General features: G+C 44.5%; 1 protein-coding gene across 1 annotated transcript; it reads right to left on the reverse strand.

Moving 5' to 3' along the window:
• Positions 1 to 3145: 3145 nt before the first annotated feature.
• On the reverse strand, positions 3146 to 12626 carry LOC129861142 (lipopolysaccharide-binding protein-like). The gene is made up of 16 exons (XM_055932305.1): positions 12530 to 12626; positions 12229 to 12338; positions 12024 to 12135; positions 11638 to 11766; positions 8578 to 8733; positions 8429 to 8492; positions 8241 to 8301; positions 8054 to 8145; positions 7714 to 7890; positions 7251 to 7310; positions 5945 to 6112; positions 5774 to 5841; positions 5646 to 5688; positions 5391 to 5454; positions 5104 to 5180; positions 3146 to 4055 (listed from the first exon to the last, which is right to left on the reverse strand). Exons 2-16 carry the CDS (start codon positions 12326 to 12328, stop codon positions 3996 to 3998), a joined length of 1431 nt encoding a protein of 476 aa, XP_055788280.1. The 5' UTR covers positions 12329 to 12338; positions 12530 to 12626; the 3' UTR covers positions 3146 to 3995.
• Positions 12627 to 18913: the final 6287 nt, after the last annotated feature.

Below are 18913 nucleotides of genomic sequence, written 5' to 3' on the forward strand. Positions count from 1 at the left end.
TGCTTGTTTGTGGGTCTGTTTTATTTGCGATGTGAAGTTACTGTGCTACATATTCAAGAATGCAAACTTGAATTTTAAAGCAGCAATCAGCAGTAAGAAACAATAACAAAATGACTTCCCCACCCCTGTTTCGGTAAAAAGCTAAAGGATGGTGCTGGAGAAATGTAACCACTCTCAAATTCATAGACAAAGCTATGGATGCAAGGACTGACCATCCATGATATCAACATTATACTTGAGGCTATATAGTGTGTTTACATTTATTTTGTTGACAAATGATTGCAAATCTTTTTTCTGGTTATGAAGTGGTATGACAGTTGAACTAAGGTATGTGGCATTTATAAGTTATATCCTACAACAATCAATGGGTACATCAATTTATAAGTACTGTTGTGGAAATTCACCACTAGGGACTCAAATTGAAAGTAAAGGAAACCTTTATCATGGCTGGAGAGGTTCACAAACTCTACATGCCTGATGGAACTCTGAGAAGGGGCATTCCCTTTGTACTGCTACACAAACAAGTCTTATAAGCATGGTTGGTTCCTGCATGAAACTGACTGATAAACGCCAGGCTTCTTACCTTGAAACTGAGATACTCCTAGATCCCAGAGCAATGTTCTGGGTGTACTGCCAAATTGCTTATCAGTGATAGTGTGGTTGACTCTTGTGTAGTCAATATGTCACTCGCATGAACCCAACCAAGACAGGTTATTAGAAAGCAGCATTATTCTAAACAATTCCCCCCCCTCCCATCACACTCAAAAAATGTTTGTACCAACTGCTGATTACCCCTTTAAGGACTTTAGTTTATTGCATTTATTATTACAAAGCAGCACCCAAGTAACAAGTGTACCACCATTGTGTTTTCGATGTTCAGAAGTGTAAATACGTTTGGAAGAATTGAACAAATGGCTTGACCATTACTACAGTATGCGATTTACACAACCTTAGTGTTGAGTGTAGTCAGTGAATGTCAACAGTGGACACTGGGACAGGGTTATGTTCAGGATAATTGGACAGGGACAGTTGATTTTAAACATGCCGAACCAAATGCGCCTTGGTTCGAGCATGTTCAAAAACCTTTTTTCTGAGGGCTCTTTTTTTTATATGTCAAAGGCAGAGGATGATACTGTACATTCCAGTCACACTTTTGCTACATTGTTTAAACCCTCCAGTCGTTTCAAGACCCAAGCTCCCTATCTTTTTGCATGTTGTACAGCCCAGTTTTGAATTCTGCATGACAAGCTAGGGGTTATATTTTTTCTTGTTCTTGAACTGCAAATTGCATCTGCTCCCCCCCTGCCTTGCTGAGCCTGATTCGCTAGTGGTGTGGGTGGTGATGCTGAACTGGCGGGATTAACAGCGCTTCTAGCTAAGGCATCGCCATCAGGAACAGTTTGCCCTTCACTCCTTTCCTCCGGCACTGACAGTTCTATCTCATTCTGGGTTCGATTCACCAGTTTTCTCTGGATTTTTGTAATCAACATTTAATCAAACTCGATGACTACACAGAAGGATCACCGCGCATTAACGTAAGGGTCTTTCTGGGGGCGGGAGAAATAACGAGGAAGCAACTTGATTTAACACTCATCGCTTTTATTATAATGTTTACAGTGCGAACAATGAAACAATGAATAAAACATGCCGCGAGAGGTACTGGATCCGGGTAAATAGGTGCCGGTGTTGTGCCGAAAAGCTCCCCCATGCCACAATTCTCCCCCACCCTCCTTCGCGTGAACGCGCACGCACTCAATTCTTCATTGCTGCGACTTGCTTGCTAGTTGAGATTTCTGATCACGTTCGGCTGCGTTTCATTTGATTTTTGATGTCGGTTTGATAGCGGGGAGGCACCAGTAATTTTCGGGTTGGCTATTTTTTTCAAGTGTATTAGACTATAAATACATCTCTTTGCCAAAATTCGTCATCTCTCCCATGTCTTATTTGACTAGTAGTTGTTCTGAAATGTTTATTGCTTGCCTACATTTTACTCCCTCTGTGTTTCATATATCACATATATATTAATTATTAATTTCGGTTGCCTATCCTGACATGAAGTGTGTTCTATAGAAAGTATTTGACTCTGATGTGTGCACCAGAAAGTATTTGACTCTAGCCACACAAGAAGGAAATTAGAAGGGGGGAAGGATTTCAGCAAGGCTGATTTCAGCAAGGCTGTTTTCTTGCCTGCTGAACCCCCCCCCCCCCTTCTATTTTAGGACTGCAAGGCCTGGCACACATCATAATCATTTTGGTAGCTTATGTTGACCAGTAGTGTGTGCCACAGAAAGTATTTGACTCTAGCCACAAAATGTATATTGGAAAGCTGCACCTATATCTCACTGGTCACCCCCAAAGCCAATTCTTCCTTTGGCCGCATCTCCTTCCAGTTCTCTGCTGGTAAATGACTGGAACAAACTACAAAAATCACTGAAGCTGGAGACTCTTACCTCCCTCACTAGCTTTAAGCACTAGCTGTCAGAGCAGCTCACAGATCACTGCACCTGTACATAGCCCATCTGTAAATAGCCCATCCAATCTACCTCATCACCATACTGTATTTATTTATTTATCTTGCTCCTTTGCACCCCAGTAGCTCTACTTGCACATTCATCTTCTGCACATTCTACCATTCCAGTGTTTAATTGCTATATTGTAATTACTTCGCCACCATGGCCTATTTATTGCCTTACCTCTCTTATCCTACCTCATTTGCACATGCTGTATGTAGATTTTTCTACTCTATTATTGATTGTATGTTTGTTAATTCCATGTGTAACTCTGTGTAGTTGTAAGTGTCAAACTGCTTTGCTTTATCTTGGCCAGGTCTGTTGCAAATGAGAACTTGTTCTCAACTGGCCTACCTGGTTAAAAAAAAGGTGCAATAAATAAAATTAAAGCAACAAAATTAAGGAAATTAGAAGGGGGGGTTCGGCAAGGCCATTTTCTTGCCTGCCGAAATTCTCACCCCCCCCTTCTATCTTGGGACTAGAGTCAAATACTTTCTAACGAACTTCACGTCAGGATAGGCAACGGAAATGAATAATTCATGTATGTGTGTTATATTAAACATAGGAGGGAGTAAAATGTAGCAATCAACATTTCAGAACAACTACTAGTCGAATAAGAGATGGGAGCGATGACACATTTTGGCAAAGAGATTTATTTATAGACTAATACACTTGAAACAAATAGCCAAACCGAAAACTGCAGACAATACTCGTGCCTCCCCCGCGATCAAAATTACATCAAAAATAAAATGAAACGGAGCCTAACGTGATCAGAAATCTCAATTATCAAGCAAGTCGCAACAATGAAGAATTGCGTGTGTGCGCGTTCATGTGGGGGGGGGGGGGGGGGGGGGGGGGTCTGGCAGGGGGGATCTTTTTGACACCACACCTGAACGAAATAAGTCAAATCTGTGGTGCCGGATCCTGTTCCGGCTCAAATTAAGCACTGCTTGGGGGACTACCTGTTTACTGTAGCCTTGTTAAACCTTGCCATAGCGAACACTTCAAGAAAACAGAAATACACTTTTAGTAAAACCTTAATTTATCGGTGTATTAATGTGGTGTTTCATTGTATTGCATCACACAGCTTTATTGTCCAGAGTTGCAATCAGGTTTATTGTGAGCTGCAATCAGTTGTTTTTAGCAGCGTTACAGTACAAGTTGTCTTGTTCCTCTCTTTAATCAGTGAGTTATCCATTTCCAAAATGGGGCAATGCTCAAATGTAATTTCCGTAGAAGCAGTACATTTCATGTGATAATTGATTAACTGAAAACTAGGTAAAGCTGAAAATTGTCTCTTGAATAATAGGTTTTAAAATCTATAAGAATCGGCTGGTGTTTCAGGTGCAAAATGTATCCAGTCATTAGTTACTGTGTAGCTACTTGCAGTTCTACATTAAGAAATTAGTAATGCATAATTTTTTTCTGGGATAATAATGAATGATATTAGCAGGCACCACCTAGAGTCGGTAAGGGTAAATCCCTTCAGAAATGCTCTCTCTCGCCAGATTTAACATCAAGGTCTGATGCAATGGACACAAATCCCTGTGGGAGAAAAAAAACATCTGAATGAACCCAAAATACTGTCTTTCTTTTAACTTTATTTAACCAGGAAGACAGTTAAGAACAAATTCTTATTTTCATTGATGGCCTAGGAACAGTGGGTTAACTGCCTTGTTCAGGGACGGAACAACAGATTTTCACCTTGTCAGCTCAGGGATTCAATCTTGCAACTTTTTGGTTACTAGGCCAACGCTCTAACCACTAGGCTACCTGCCGCTCCTAGTCCTGGCGTATCTGCCAGAACTACTTTGGTGAAAGTAAAGATACACATACACACTGTTAAATAGTTAATTAATGGTACCCAAACTATCCCTATCTGCACTGCACACTCACTAGACTATGTATACACACCACACTGTATACTCACTCACACACACTACATTGACACTCCTACACAAAACCCACACACATAAATATTACACGCACAGACATAAACACACACTTTTACACTCATCACTTGCTGCTGCTACTCCATTCTTTAATTTACTTTTAGTATTATCTATCCTGATAACTAGTCACTTTACCCTGCTTTCAGGTACATATCTACCTAAAATATCTTGCACCTCTACACATTGATCTGGTACTGGTACTCAATTTTTTTTTCAATGTATTCCTCTTGTGTTACTATTTTATTTTTAAACTCTGCATCGTTGGGAAGGGCTCGTAAGCAAGCATTTCACAGTAAAGTCTACACTAGTTGTATTCGGCGCATGTGACATAACATTTGATTTGATTTGACACACTTACATACTCAAAATAATGTAGCCATAACTGGCAAATTAAACACATTTACAGATTTCCCAACCTACACTAATTGAGGCTGGTTTAATAGATACACTAATAGATCAAATCAATCAAATTTTATTTGTTACATGCGCCGAATACAACAGGTGTAGGTAGACCTTACCGTGAAATGCTTATTTACAAGCCAACAATGCAGTCTTACGAAAAATAACAGTTAAGATTTTTTTTTTAAGTTAAAAAAAAAAAGATTAAAAGTAACACAATAAAATAATACATGGTATCAGACCTGCTGGATCTTCAGCGCAGGGTTAACCAGATGGATGTGGTGCATGGTGGGTAAAACAATGCCCTCCTCCAGTTTGGCTGCAACAAACAAGCACCAGTAGTTTACGATAACTATTTCAGCAGTCCAGTCATTAGGCTTACACACAATGGTTTTGTATGTTAAAAGGTAATACCATGATGAAGTGTGGTTTGACAATGTGTATATGGTCAATATGAACATGAATAGGCCGACTGTAGTACTATTCTAGAATTGTATGCTCTTTTTCCAGCATACATTTCAGAACTTACCGTTCAGTTTAGCTAACACTGAAATCTTCATCCCCAGCTTCATAAACTTTTCCAGGGCTGCAGTCTGGAAAATAGTGATCGTTGTCAACATTTGGTAGCTCTTTATTTATCCATACAGGGCCAGTTTCCCAGATACAGATTAAGCTTAGTCCTGCACTAACAAGCATGCCTAATGGAGAAACTGTCCCACAGCGTACTGAGGTTAAGCAGTGCACCATATCATTGTAAAGGTAATGTAGTGTCTTTGCATCCTACCTGGAATGTTCCCACTTCACTTGATGCAAGTGTCAGGGTAAAACTAGCAAATGGAGAGTTGTATTACTCAATTAATTTACAAATCAACTGTATTTATTTAATTCAAGTGGAACTGAAACTCATCTTACTTGCTTAGTTCTATCAAGCCTTTGAGTTTCTCTTCTGAAATGCGTATCATCCCACTAAAAATGGAGTCCTGGAAGAAAAGAAGAATTGATTGGAATTAACCCTGCACAGAATGCATTCTGAAATTACATAATAACGAAAAGGATTTACATGAACCAAAAAAGCTAACTTACAACATTGAGCTTGAACAGTGGAGTCCGTGAAGCATTTGGCTGGATGGCAAAGGCCTTAACAGCACCTGGAAATTCCAGTGTCACCTTATCAGCCTGGAAGGAAAACATTGGAACGTCCCTGGCATACACCTGCAGTTCCATCAGCATGTTGGGGAAGAGCTTGGGAAGCTGGGGGGAATTAAATAGTGCATTTAGAAAGATTTTGTTCAAGGGCAGAACTACACTGTCCATACACACTCGTTGACAGTTTATTAAATACACCACCCCGTTCACGAAAATGGATCGCTCCTACAGACAGTGATTCACGTGGCCTTGGCTTGCTATATAAAGCAAGCAGACAGGCATTCAGTTACTGTTCGATTGAATGTTAGAATGGGCAAAACTAGTGACCTAAGCGACTTCGAGAGTGCTATGATCGTGGGTGCCAGGCACGTCGGATCTAGTATTTCAGAAACGGCTGCTCTCCTGGGCTTTTTTCATGCACAACAGTGTCTAGGGTTTACAGAGAATGGTGCGACAAACAAAAAACATCCAGTCAGCAGCAGTCCTGTGGGCGAAGCAGCTCATTGATGAGAGAGGTTGAAGGAGAATGGCAAGAATGGTGCAAGCTAACAGGCGGTACACAAACAGACATAACGGCGCAGTACAACAGTGGTGTGCAGAACGGCATCTTGGAACGCACAATCTGTCGATCTTTGTCACGGATGGGCTATTGAATCAGACGACCACACAGGGTTCCACTCCTATCAGCTAAAAACAGGAAAAAGCGGCTCCAGTGGGCACGCGATCACCAACACTGGACAGTTGAGAAGTGGAAAAACATTGCCTGATCTGACAAATCCCGGTTCCTTTTAAGTCATGCTGATAGCAGAGTTAGGATTTGGCATAAGTAGCATGAGTCCATTGATCCATTTTGCCTGGTGTCAACAGTACAGGCTGGTGACGGTCGTTACTGGTGTGGGGAATGTTTTCCTGGCACATGTTAGGTCCCTTGATACCAACTGAGCAACAATTGAACGCCACTGTGTATCTGAACATCGTTGCTGGCCAAACCCAATAGAGCATTTTTGGGATGAGATGGAATGGGCTGTTTGCAGTATGAATGTACCGCTGTCCAATCTGCAGCAACTGCGTGATGCCATCGCGTCAGCATGGACCAACATCCCTGTGGAATGTTTCCGACAAGAATTCAGGTTGTTCTGGAGACTAAGGTGGGTCCGACCCGGTACTAAAATGGTGTAGCTAATAAACTGGCCACTGAATGCATTTTACCTTTGGCTACGGCCAAGGATTTTCTGGGTGTTACCTGAGGGATGAGAGGCCCGAAGGAGGTTGTGTTGAGACGGAAAGGAGAGGTCTTGGGGATCTGAGATAAATAGAGGAAGTAAGGGGAAGGGTTAAATAGGAAGATTTCTTAACAGTTTGCATACTTAGATTAAAAGGAGCAAAATGACTGTAGTTGACAGAAAAACAGACAGACATACAGACAGAGAGGCATGAACATTTGCACGCACACACACACACAGACACACAGAAACACGTTTGTTTTACTGTTCTTGTGGGGATCAAACAATTGATTCCCATTAAATATCATACTTTCCCTCACCCCTAACCCTTAACCATAATTCTAAACCTAACCCTAATTGTAACCCTAAACCTAACTTCTAAACCTAAAATAGCCATTTTCCTTGTAAGGACTTCTGGTCCCCACAAGGATAGTAAAACCAAAAACACACACCGCACATGCCTAAACACATACATGCACACACCATGCTGTCATTTATTTGGGCCTGCAGGAGTCCAGCGGAGAAGTAAGCATAGGAGGCAGAGTTGACAGTGAATTCAGACAGGCCCAGGGAGAGCATGTGGCCTTTGTCCTCTGGCAGATTAAAAGGCTCGGCCTTAAAAGGAGGATCGGTGTGACTCTGAACACTGTAGAACTCACCCTGGAACACACAAATCAGTAAATCTGAGCAAGGATCCTGAGTTTAAAAAAGACAAAATTTGTTACTGATGCAAAGTATGATACCCCTAGTGCCCACCCTATCTTCTTCATGTAACACAATCATATTGGGTTATGTTGTATCCATTCACATTAGGTAAAGCTACCTTCAAATCCAGACCAAGGCTAATAGAATCAACGAGGGGTGAGTTAGTGAGGGGGACGTCCAAAACGAGAGCAGAATTGACCTTGAAGGACACTGTAGTGAAAAAACAACACCATGAGCACCACAATACTGGTAGAAAGAATATTTGTGAAGCCTATTTTCTTTCTTTGTTCTCCCTACTGCAATACCTTGCATTTCTGCTAGATGTTGCTCCAAATCTGTAACACGCTCTTCAACCACTGGGCAGATCTGGGTGCAGTGATATACATTATATGGTCATGCAGTCAGTTGAAACCCCCCCCCCCCCCCCCCACCACATCATTTGAACATTTACTGGTATAAGGAATACAAATCGTGAGTGAATCAATTTACTCACTCTTTCCTCAATTATAGCTTTAATGCGATTGTGGAAAAGGCTCACAAATGGCTGGAAGATCAAACTGTTAACAAAATGGTTACCAAATTATAATGATGATTATAAATCTCTTTCTCTCTCTCCCTCTCTAAATACATTTTGAAACATACCTGGCTCCTCCATGGAAATTGATTGATGCGTCGCCGACCCTGACATCACAGTTTTCACTAGAGATAGAAATGTGTCCACTCCAATCACTTCCTATCTGCACCACAGAGGTCACGTCCACATTGAACACTGCCAGATCAAATGAGCCACCATCGGTTCTGCAAACACACAGAGAGTGGGACAAGACATCATGTTATTAGAAATTTGATTCGTTTTGAAGTCCTTACAAAAGGAACAGGTGTAACGGCAGCCTTCCTTCTCTTCAAGAGAAGGTGTAGAGGGGATCGGACCAAGACGCAGCGTAGCTCGTGTTCAACGTGACTTTAATAAACAAGACGAAACTGTGAACACTTACAACTAACAAAATAACAAACGTGGCAAACCGAAACAGCCCTATCTGGTGCAGAGAAAACACAGCGACAGGAAACAACCACCCACAAACCCCAACACAAAACAAGCCACCTATATATGATTCCCAATCAGAGAAAAATCAAAACATCTGCCTCTGATTGAGAACCATATTAGGCCAAACACAAACTAGACACACAACATAGAATGCCCACCCAGCTCACGTCCTGACCAACACTAAAACAAGCAAAACACACAAGAACTATGGTCAGAACATGACAGTACCCCCCTCCTGAGGTGCGGACTCCGAACGCATCCCCTAAAACTCTAGGGGAGGGTCTGGGTGGGCATCTGTCCGCGGTGGCGGCTCCGGCGCTGGACGAGGACACCACCATTGTCTTTGTCCACCTCCTTAGCGTCCTTTGAGTGGCGACCCTCGCCGCCGACCTTGGCCTAGGAACCCTCACAAAGGGCCCCATCAGACTGAGGAGACAGCTCCGAACCGAGAGGTAGCTCAGGACAGAGTGGCAGCTCATGACTGGAGGGCAGCTCATGACTGGAGGGCAGCTCATGATTGGAGGGCAGCTCATGACTGGAGGCTCTGGCAACTCCTGTCTGGCGGGCGGCTTTGGCAGCTCCTGTCTGGCGGGCGGCTTTGGCAGCTCCTGTCTGGCGGGCGGCTTTGGCAGCTCCTGTCTGGCGGGCGGCTTTGGCAGCTCCTGTCTGGCGGGCGGTTCTGGCCAGACGGGCAACTCAGGGCCAGACGGGCTCGGGACAGACGGGCGGCTCAGATGGCGCTGGGCAGACGGATGGCTCAGATGGCGCTGGGCAGACGGATGGCTCAGATGGCGCTGGGCAGTCGGATGGCGCTGGGCAGGCAGGCAGCTCAGACGGCGCTGGGCAGGCAGGCAGCTCAGACCTGCTGTGGCGCACAGTAGGCCTGGTGCATGTTGCCAGAACTGGTGGTACCGGTTTGTAGACACGCACCTCAAGGCTAGTGCGGGGAGCAGGAACAGGGCACACTGGACTCTCGAGGCGCACTATACACCTGGTGCGTGGTACCGGCACTGGTGGTACCGGGCTGAGGGCACGCACCTCAGGGCGAGTGCGGGGAGAAGGAACAGTGCGTACAGGGCTCTGGAGACGCACAGGAGGCTTGGTGCGTGGTGCCAGAACTGGTGGCACCGGGCTGGAGACACGCACCACAGGGAGAGTGCGTGGAGGAGGAACAGAGTTCTGGAGACGCACAGGAAGCCTGGTGCGTGGTGTAGGCACTGGTGTTACTGGGCTGGAGCGAGGAGGTGGCGCCGGATATACTGGACCGTGAAAGCGTACTGGCTCCCTTGAGCACCGAACCTGCCCAACCTTACCTGGTTAAATGATCCCCGTAGCCCGACCAGTGCGGGGAGGAGGAGTAGCCCGCACTGGGCTGTGCTGGCGAACCGGGGACACCATGCGTAAGGCTGGTGCCATGTACACTGGCCCGAGGAGACATACTGGAGACCAGATATGTTGAGACAACTTTATGACACCTGGCTCAATGCTCAATCTAGCCCGGCCGATACGTGGAGCTGGGATGTACCGCACCGGGCTATGCATACGTACAGGAGACACCGTGCGTTCTTCCGCACAACACGGTGTCTGCCCGTACTCTCGCTTTCCACGGTAAGCCCGGGAAGTTGGCGCAGGTCTCCTACCTGCCACACTCCCATTTAGCCCCCCCCCCCCCCCTTCTCAGGCTTCCAGCCACGCTTCCGTGCTGCCTCCTCATACCACCGCTCCTCGGCTTTAGCTGCCTCCAGCTCTTCACGAGAGCGGCGATATTCTCCAACCTTAGCCCAGGGTCCTTTACCCTTCAGAATTTCCTCCCATGTCCAGGAGTCCTGTGTAATAAGCCGCTGCTGCTGTCCGTAGCCACGCTGCTTGGTCCGAGATTGGTGGGTGGTTCTGTAACGGCAGCCTTCCTTCTCTTCAAGAGAAGAGGAGGTGTAGCAGAGATCAGACCAAGACGCAGCGTAGCTCGTGTTCAACGTGACTTTAATAAACAAGACGAAACTGTGAACACTTACAACTAACAAAATAACAAACGTGGCAAACCGAAACAGCCCTATCTGGTGCCGAGAAAACACAGAGACAGGAAACAACCACCCACAAACCCCAACACAAAATAAGCCACCTATATATGATTCCCAATCAGAGACAACACAAAACATCTGCCTCTGATTGAGAACCATATTAGGCCAAACATAGAAACAGACAAACTAAACACACAACATAGAATGCCCACCCAGCTCACGTCCTGACCAACACTAAAACAAGCAAAACACACAAGAACTATGGTCAGAACGTGACAACAGGCTTCAAAGCTCAAAGCTTCTGATGTGAAAACAGGATGAGCCATTGAGAGAACTACTGTACTCATTCTTATCTGACTAGTCACAGATATAATATGTTTGTTCTCTGTACAGATTTAGTGTATCAGTGTATCAGTTCCTCTTATACTGTCATCAGCAGTTGTGTTACCAGTAGGTGTGTTACCTTGTGTCACCAGTAGTTGTGTTACCAGTACATTTAACAAAGATTCTCCCTTTTCAGGAGACAGACATCAATAATGTACCTGACCCTCATAATCCAATAACATGGAAAGATTAAAAGATGGAAAAATAGAAAAACAGGCACCTATCAGACAACAGAAACTGATCGCTGTCACTCACATGATGCCAAAACGTGTGTGCCAATTTCCACTCATTGAAATGCTGAGGCCACTGATCACAGCCTTGAGTCCCACGCCCTCATAGAACTCCACTGAAGGCTCTGGAAAATCACACCCAGACACTGAGATTCTAGAGAGAAGGATGATGGAGACAGTCAATGTTGTGGACATTGTGTCAATAGCACTGTTTTAAATAATAGAACATCTTCGGAGACTATGTTATAATATTAGACCCAAACTCATTCTTGGTACTTTGCCACCAAAGGACAAAGCACAAAATGTCCGTAGCAGGTTCTTTGACTAATGATGATTAAGTTAAACGTTATTCTGAGATTATAAACAGTAATGGTTTACTTTAATTTCATAAATAAAAGCCACAACATGTACCCGTCAAGGACGTAGTGCACCGTTCCTATACCAATGTCAACACCACCTCTGACATCTGGTATGATCACACTCCCTATCTTCTCCTGCATCCAATCAGCCCCAATGTGTGACCCTGGAGGACACAAGAATAAAGTAGCTGTTGAAATGCAATTTCTCTGGTTTGGTATTTTAACTCAAGACAATTGAGGAAATAGCATTTTCTTACCATATTGAAGTCCTTTATTTGTCAATATGGCCTTTATTGCAGGATTTTGTCCAAAAGCATGATTGGTAAGATTCAGCAGCAGTATTAGGAGTGATAACATGCTTAACACCCTATATGGAGAGATATACAGTATTGTTCCTCTGAAATAGTACTGCTTCATAAAATACCATAAACAACTTTTTTTCAACTATATCCAGCAAATCAGCAAATAAAGATAATTTTGTTAACATGATTTGCATAAGAGATACACACATACAGAGACTATAGATTGATGCATGTACAATAAAATTAAGAATTTTACCTAGGTTGATTTCTAGCTCTAGCGTAGATAGATGGCTGTAGGTCTGATTTGGGACTGTGCTCAAATCATGTGATATTTATATATAGTCTATTAGCTTCCCGTTTCATTGTAAAGTGAAACTGCTGAACACCTATCCCCTTTGGTGAGTGGTGCTGAGATATACTGTTGCTAAGTAGAGTGTGAAAAACAGGAACCATACTCTCCATGTCTGGTGACTGTTAAACTTTTCTTTTTGACTGCTTTATAATCTCCACGTTTTAATAGCAGTGCTTAGTAGAATCAGGATAAGGCTCATAGTAAATAAATGTACCATGAAATAAGGCCTCCCTCTATACTCATTGTCTTCCTCCATCTTGGTCTAAGCTAGCACACTCCAGTCTAGATACAGTAGCAGATATTTATCCAAATAACAACTGAACAGAATAATAGTGCATCAACCCAGTGTCTAAATTGTGACATTTATTAGGCTTACAAAGAATAAAACGTATTTTTTTTTTTTTTTTTACTATTTTTTCTCAACAGTCCCTGATGTCCAGTTGGCTTTAACCAACATTTGGTCAAGAGGCCCATGGACCGGCTCCCAACCAACAAGACATGAAATATGAGTGATGTCTTTATTAACGAAATGTTGTTTTATAGTTTTTTTAATGTATGCTGATGACTCCTTGGGATAACTCCTTGGGATGACTCCTTGGGTATCCACTGCTGGCCCCTTATGAGAGCATCAGAAGTCCACTTTAACAAGCAACATGTGTGATCCATATCAGAACATCCTCATTCTGAGAAGAATTGTTATTTACTATAACTTGGAAATCAGGAACTGAAAGAGGTGGTGCAGAATAATGCTATGGCATATTTCAAAGAATATTCATTATGTTTGTGTTGTGATATTATGTTTGTATTGTTATATACACTGACTGTACAAAACATTAGGAACACCTGCTCTATCCATGACAGACTGACTAGGTGAATCCAGGTGAAATATATGATCCCTTATTGATGTCACCTGCTAAATCCACTTCAATCAGTGTAGATGAAGGGGAGGATTAAGCCTTGAGACAATTGAGACATGGATTGTGTATGTGTGCCATGCAGAGGGTGAATGGGCAAGACAAAATATTTAAGTGCGTTTGAACGGGATATGGTAATAGGTGCGCCTGGGGTATGGCACACATTTGTGAGTGTGTCAAAAACTGCAATACTGCTGGGCTTTTCATGCTCAACAGTTTCCGTGTGTATCAAAAATGGTCCACCACCCAAAGGACATCCAGCCAACTTGTCACAACTGTGGGAAGCATTGGAGTCAACATGGGATAGCATCCCTGCGGAACAATTTACACGCCTTGTAGAGTCCATTCCCAACGAATTGAGGCTGTTCTGAGGGCAAAAGGGGGTGCAACGCAATAGTAGGAAGGAGTTCCGAATGTTTTGTACACTCAGCGTGTTGTGTGTACACACACACACACAGCCAGTCAAAAGTTGACACACCTACTCATTCCAGGATTTTTCTAAATTTTTACTATTTTCTACATTGTAGAATAATAGTGAACACATCAAAACTATGAAATAACACATATGGAATCATGTAGTAACCAAAAATGTGTTAAACAAATAAAAATATATTTGAGATTCTTGAAAGTAGCCATCCTTTGCCTTGATGACAGCTTTGCACACTCTTGGCATTCTCTCAACCAGTGTAACGGAATTCCTCCTCCTCTTCATACAAAAAGGAGGAGTGGTGATTCGACCAAGACGCAGCGTTGTAACTTGACATTATATTTATTAAACAAGACGAAAAAACACGAAAAACACTTGAATAATTAACAAAATAACAAAACGGAGTAGACAGACCTGGACATGGAACTTACATAAAACACGAAGAACTCACGAACATGAACAGACTACATAAACCGAGACAGTCCCGTGTGGCGCGACAAACACTGACACAGGAGACAACCACCCACAACAAACAATGTGAAACAACCTACCTTAATATGACTCTCAATTAGAGGAAACGCCAAACACTTGCCTCTAATTGAGAGCCATACCCATTAACCCAACATAGAAAACACATAACATAGACTACCCACCCAAAACTCACGCCTTGACCAATTAAACACATACCAAACAATAGAAAACAGGTCAGGAACGTGACAACCAGCTTCATGAAGAATGCTTTTCCAACAGACCTGCAGAAGTTCCCACATATACTGAGCACATGTTGGCTGCTTTTCCTTCACTCTGCGGTCCAACTCATCCCAAACCATCTCATTTGGGTTGAGGTCAGGTGATTGTGGAGGTCAGGTCATCTGATGCAGCACTCTGTCCCTCTCCTTGGTCAAATAGCCCTTACAAATCAAATGTTATTTGTAACATGCGCAGAATACAGTGAAATGCTTACTTACAAGCCCTTACCCAACAATACAGTTAAGAAAAATACCCCAAAAATAAGAAAAAAAGCAACAAATAATTAAAGAGCAGCAGTAAAATACCAATAGAGAGGCTATATACAGGGCAATGCAAATAGTCTGGGTAGCCATTTGATTAGACATTCAGGAGTCTTATGGCTTGGGGGTAGAACTTGTTAAGAAGCCTCTTGAACCTAGACTTGGTGCTCCGATACCGCTTGCCGTGTGGTAGCAGAGAGAACAGTCTTTGACTAGGGTTTTTGGAGTCTTTGACAATTTTTAGGGCCTTCCTCTGACACTGCCTGGTATAGAGGTCCTGGATGGCAGGAAGTTTGGCCCATGTGATGTACTGGGCCGTACGCACTACCCTCTGTCGTGCCTTGCGGTCGGAGGCCGAGCAGTTGCCATACCAGGCAGTGATGCAACCCGTCAGGATGCTTTCGATGGTGCAGCTGAAGAACCTTTTGGGGATCTGAGGACCCATGCCAAATCTTTTCTGTCTCCTGGGGGGGAATATGTTTTGTCATGCCCTCTTCACGGCTGTCTTGGTGTGCTTGGACCATGTTAGTTTATTGGTGATGTGGAAGGCAAGGAACTTGAAGCTCTCAACCTGCTCCACTACAGCCCCGTCGAAGAGAATGGGGGCGTGCTTGGTCCTCCTTTTCCTGTAGTCCACAATCATCTCCTTTGTCTTGATCACATTGAGGGAGAGGTTGCTGTCCTTGGACAACACGGTCAGGTATCTGACCTCCCCCCTATAGGCTGTCTCAGCGTTGTCAGTGATCAGGCCTACCACTGTTGTGTCATCTGCAAACTTGATGGTGTTGGAGTCGTGCCTGGCCGTGCAGTCATGAGTGAACAGGGAGTACAAGAGGGGACTGAGTATGCACCCCTGAGGGGCCCCCATGATGAGGATCAGCGTGGCAGTTGTGTTGTTACCTACCCTTACCACCTGGGGGAGGCCCGTACGGAAGTCCAGGATCCAGTTGCAGAGGGAGGTGTTTATTCCCAGGGTCCTTAGCTTAGTGATGAGCTTTGAGGGCACTATGGTGTTGAACGCTGAGCTGTAGTCAATGAATAGCATTCTCACATAGGTGTTCCTTTTGTCCAGGTGTGAAAGGGCAGTGTGGAGTGCAATAGAGATTGCATAATCTGTGGATCTGTTGGGGCGGTACGCAAATTGGAGTGGGTCTAGGGTTTCTGGGATAATGGTGTTGATGTGAGCCATGACCAGCCTTTTCAAAGCACTTCATGGCTACATACGTGAGTGCTATGGGTCAATAGTCAGTTAGGCAGGTTACTTTAGGGTTCTTGGGCACAGGGACTATGGTGGTCTGCTTGAAACATGTTGGTATTACAGACTCAGACAAGGACAGGTCTAAAATGTCAGTGAAGACACTTGCCATTTGGTCAGCGCATGTTCGGAGTACACGTCCTGGTAATCTGTCTGGTCCTGCGGCCTTGTGAATGTTGACCTGTTTAAAGGTCTTACTCATATCGGCTGCGAAAGGTGTGACCAGACAGTCGTCCGGAACAGCTGATGCTCTCATGCATGTTTCAGTGTTACTTGCCTCGAAGCAAACATAGAAGTAATTTAGCTCGTCTGGTAGGCTTGTGTCACTGGGCAGCTCTCGGCAGTGTTTCCCTTTGTAGTCTGTAATAGTTTGCAAGCCCTGCCGCATCCGACGAGCGTCTGAGCCGGTGTAGTACAATTTGATCTTAGTCCTGTATTGATGCTTTGCCTGTTTGATGGATCATTGGCGGGCATAGCGGGATTTCTTATAAACTTCCGGGTTCGAGTCCCGCTCCTTGAAAGCGGCAGCTCTACCCTTTAGCTCAGTGCGGATGTTGCTGCCTGGAGGTATGTTTTAGGTCCTTGTCCTGTTGCAAAAAACAAATTATAGTTCCACTAAGCGCAAACCAGATGGGATGGCGTATCGCAACATATTGTTGTGGTAGCCATGTTGGTTAAGTGTGCTTTGAATTCGAAATAAATCACAGACAGTGTCACCAGCAAAGCACCCCCACACCATCACACCTCCTCCTCCATGTTTCCCGGTGGGAACCAAACACGCAGAGCTCATCCGTTCATCTACTCTGCATCTCACAAAGACACGGCAGTTGGAACCAAAAATCTCATATTTGGACTCATCAGACCAAAGGACAGATTTCCACGAGTCTAATGTCCATTGCTCTTGTTTCTTGACCCAAACAAGTCTCTTCTTATTATTGGTGTCCTTTAGTAGTGCTTTCTTTGCAGCAATTTGACCATGAAGGCCTGATTCACCCAGTCTCCTCTGAACAGTTGATGTTGAGATGTGTCTGTTACTTGAACTCTGTGAAGCATTTATTTGGGCTGTAATTTCTGAGGCTGGTAACTCTAATGAACTTATCCTCTGCAGCAGAGGTAACTGAGTCTTCCTTTCCTGTGACAGTTCTCATGAGAGACAGGTTTTTCAACTGTACTTTTATATACACTGCTCAAAAAAATAAAGGGAACACTTAAACAACACAATGTAACTCCAAGTCAATTACACTTCTGTGAAATCAAACTGTCCACTTAGGAAGCAACACTGATTGACAATAAATTTCACATGCTGTTGTGCAAATGGAATAGACAAAAGGTGGAAATTATAGGCAATTAGCAAGACACCCCCCAAAACAGGAGTGATTCTGCAGGTGGTGACCACAGACCACTTCTCAGTTCCTATGCTTCCTGGCTGATGTTTTGGTCACTTTGAATGCTGGCGGTGCTCTCACTCTAGTGGTAGCATGAGACGGAGTCTACAACCCACACAAGTGGCTCAGGTAGTGCAGTTCATCCAGGATGGCACATCAATGCGAGCTGTGGCAAAAAGGTTTGCTGTGTCTGTCAGCGTAGTGTTCCAGAGCATGGAGGCTCTACCAGGAGACAGGCCAGTACATCAGGAGACGTGGAGGAGGCCGTAGGAGGGCAACAACCCAGCAGCAGGACCGCTACCTCCGCCTTTGTGCCAGGAGGTGCACTGCCAGAGCCCTGCAAAATGACCTCCAGCAGGCCACAAATGTGCATGTGTCTGCTCAAACGGTCAGAAACAGACTCCATGAGGGTGGTATGAGGGCCCGACGTCCACAGGTGGGGGTTGTGCTTACAGCCCAACACCGTGCAGGACGTTTGGCATTTGCCAGAGAACACCAAGATTGGCATATTCGCCACTGGCGCTCTGTGCTCTTCACAGATGAAAGCAGGTTCACACTGAGCACATGAGCACATGTGACAGACGTGACAGAGTCTGGAGACGCCGTGGAGAACGTTCTGCTGCCTGCAACATCCTCCAGCATGACCGGTTTGGCGGTGGGTCAGTCATGGTGTGGGGTGGCATTTCTTTGTGGGGCCGCACAGCCCTCCATGTGCTCGCCAGAGGTAGCCTGACTGCCATTAGGTACCGAGATGAGATCCTCAGACCCCTTGTGAGACCATATGCTGACACATGCACATTTGTGGCCTGCTGGAGGTCATTTTGCAGGGCTCTGGCAGTGCACCTCCTTGCACAAAGGCGGAGGTAGCGGTCCTGCTGCTGGGTTGTTGCCCTCCTACGGCCTCCTCCACGTCTCCTGATGTACTGGCCTGTCTCCTGGTAGCGCCTCCATGCTCTGGACACTACGCTGACAGACACAGCAAACAGCTGCCACAGCTCGCATTGATGTGCCATCCTGGATGAACTGCACTACCATCTCATGCTACCACTAGAGTGAGAGCACCGCCTGCATTCAAAAGTGACCAAAACATCAGCCAGGAAGCATAGGAACTGAGAAGTGGTCTGTGGTCACCACCTGCAGAATCACTCCTTTTTTGGGGGTGTCTTGCTAATTGCCTATAATTTCCACCTTTTGTCTATTCCATTTGCACAACAGCATGTGAAATTTATTGTCAATCAGTGTTGCTTCCTAAGTGGACAGTTTGATTTCATAGAAGTGTGATTGACTTGGAGTTACA

Source organism: Salvelinus fontinalis, chromosome 8 (assembly GCF_029448725.1).
Source record: "Salvelinus fontinalis isolate EN_2023a chromosome 8, ASM2944872v1, whole genome shotgun sequence".
NCBI lineage: Eukaryota > Metazoa > Chordata > Actinopteri > Salmoniformes > Salmonidae > Salvelinus > Salvelinus fontinalis.

Coding starts and splice junctions, on each gene's coding strand:
- LOC129861142 (XM_055932305.1), bottom strand. CDS start 12,328: ATGTTATCACTCCTAATACTGCTGCTGAATCTTACCAATCATGCTTTT. Junction 5,842..5,944: donor CACTGTTCAAGCTCAATGTT/GTAAGTTAGCTT, acceptor CTTTTCTTCCAG/GACTCCATTTTTAGTGGGAT. Junction 5,455..5,645: donor GTGAAGTGGGAACATTCCAG/GTAGGATGCAAA, acceptor ACTATTTTCCAG/ACTGCAGCCCTGGAAAAGTT.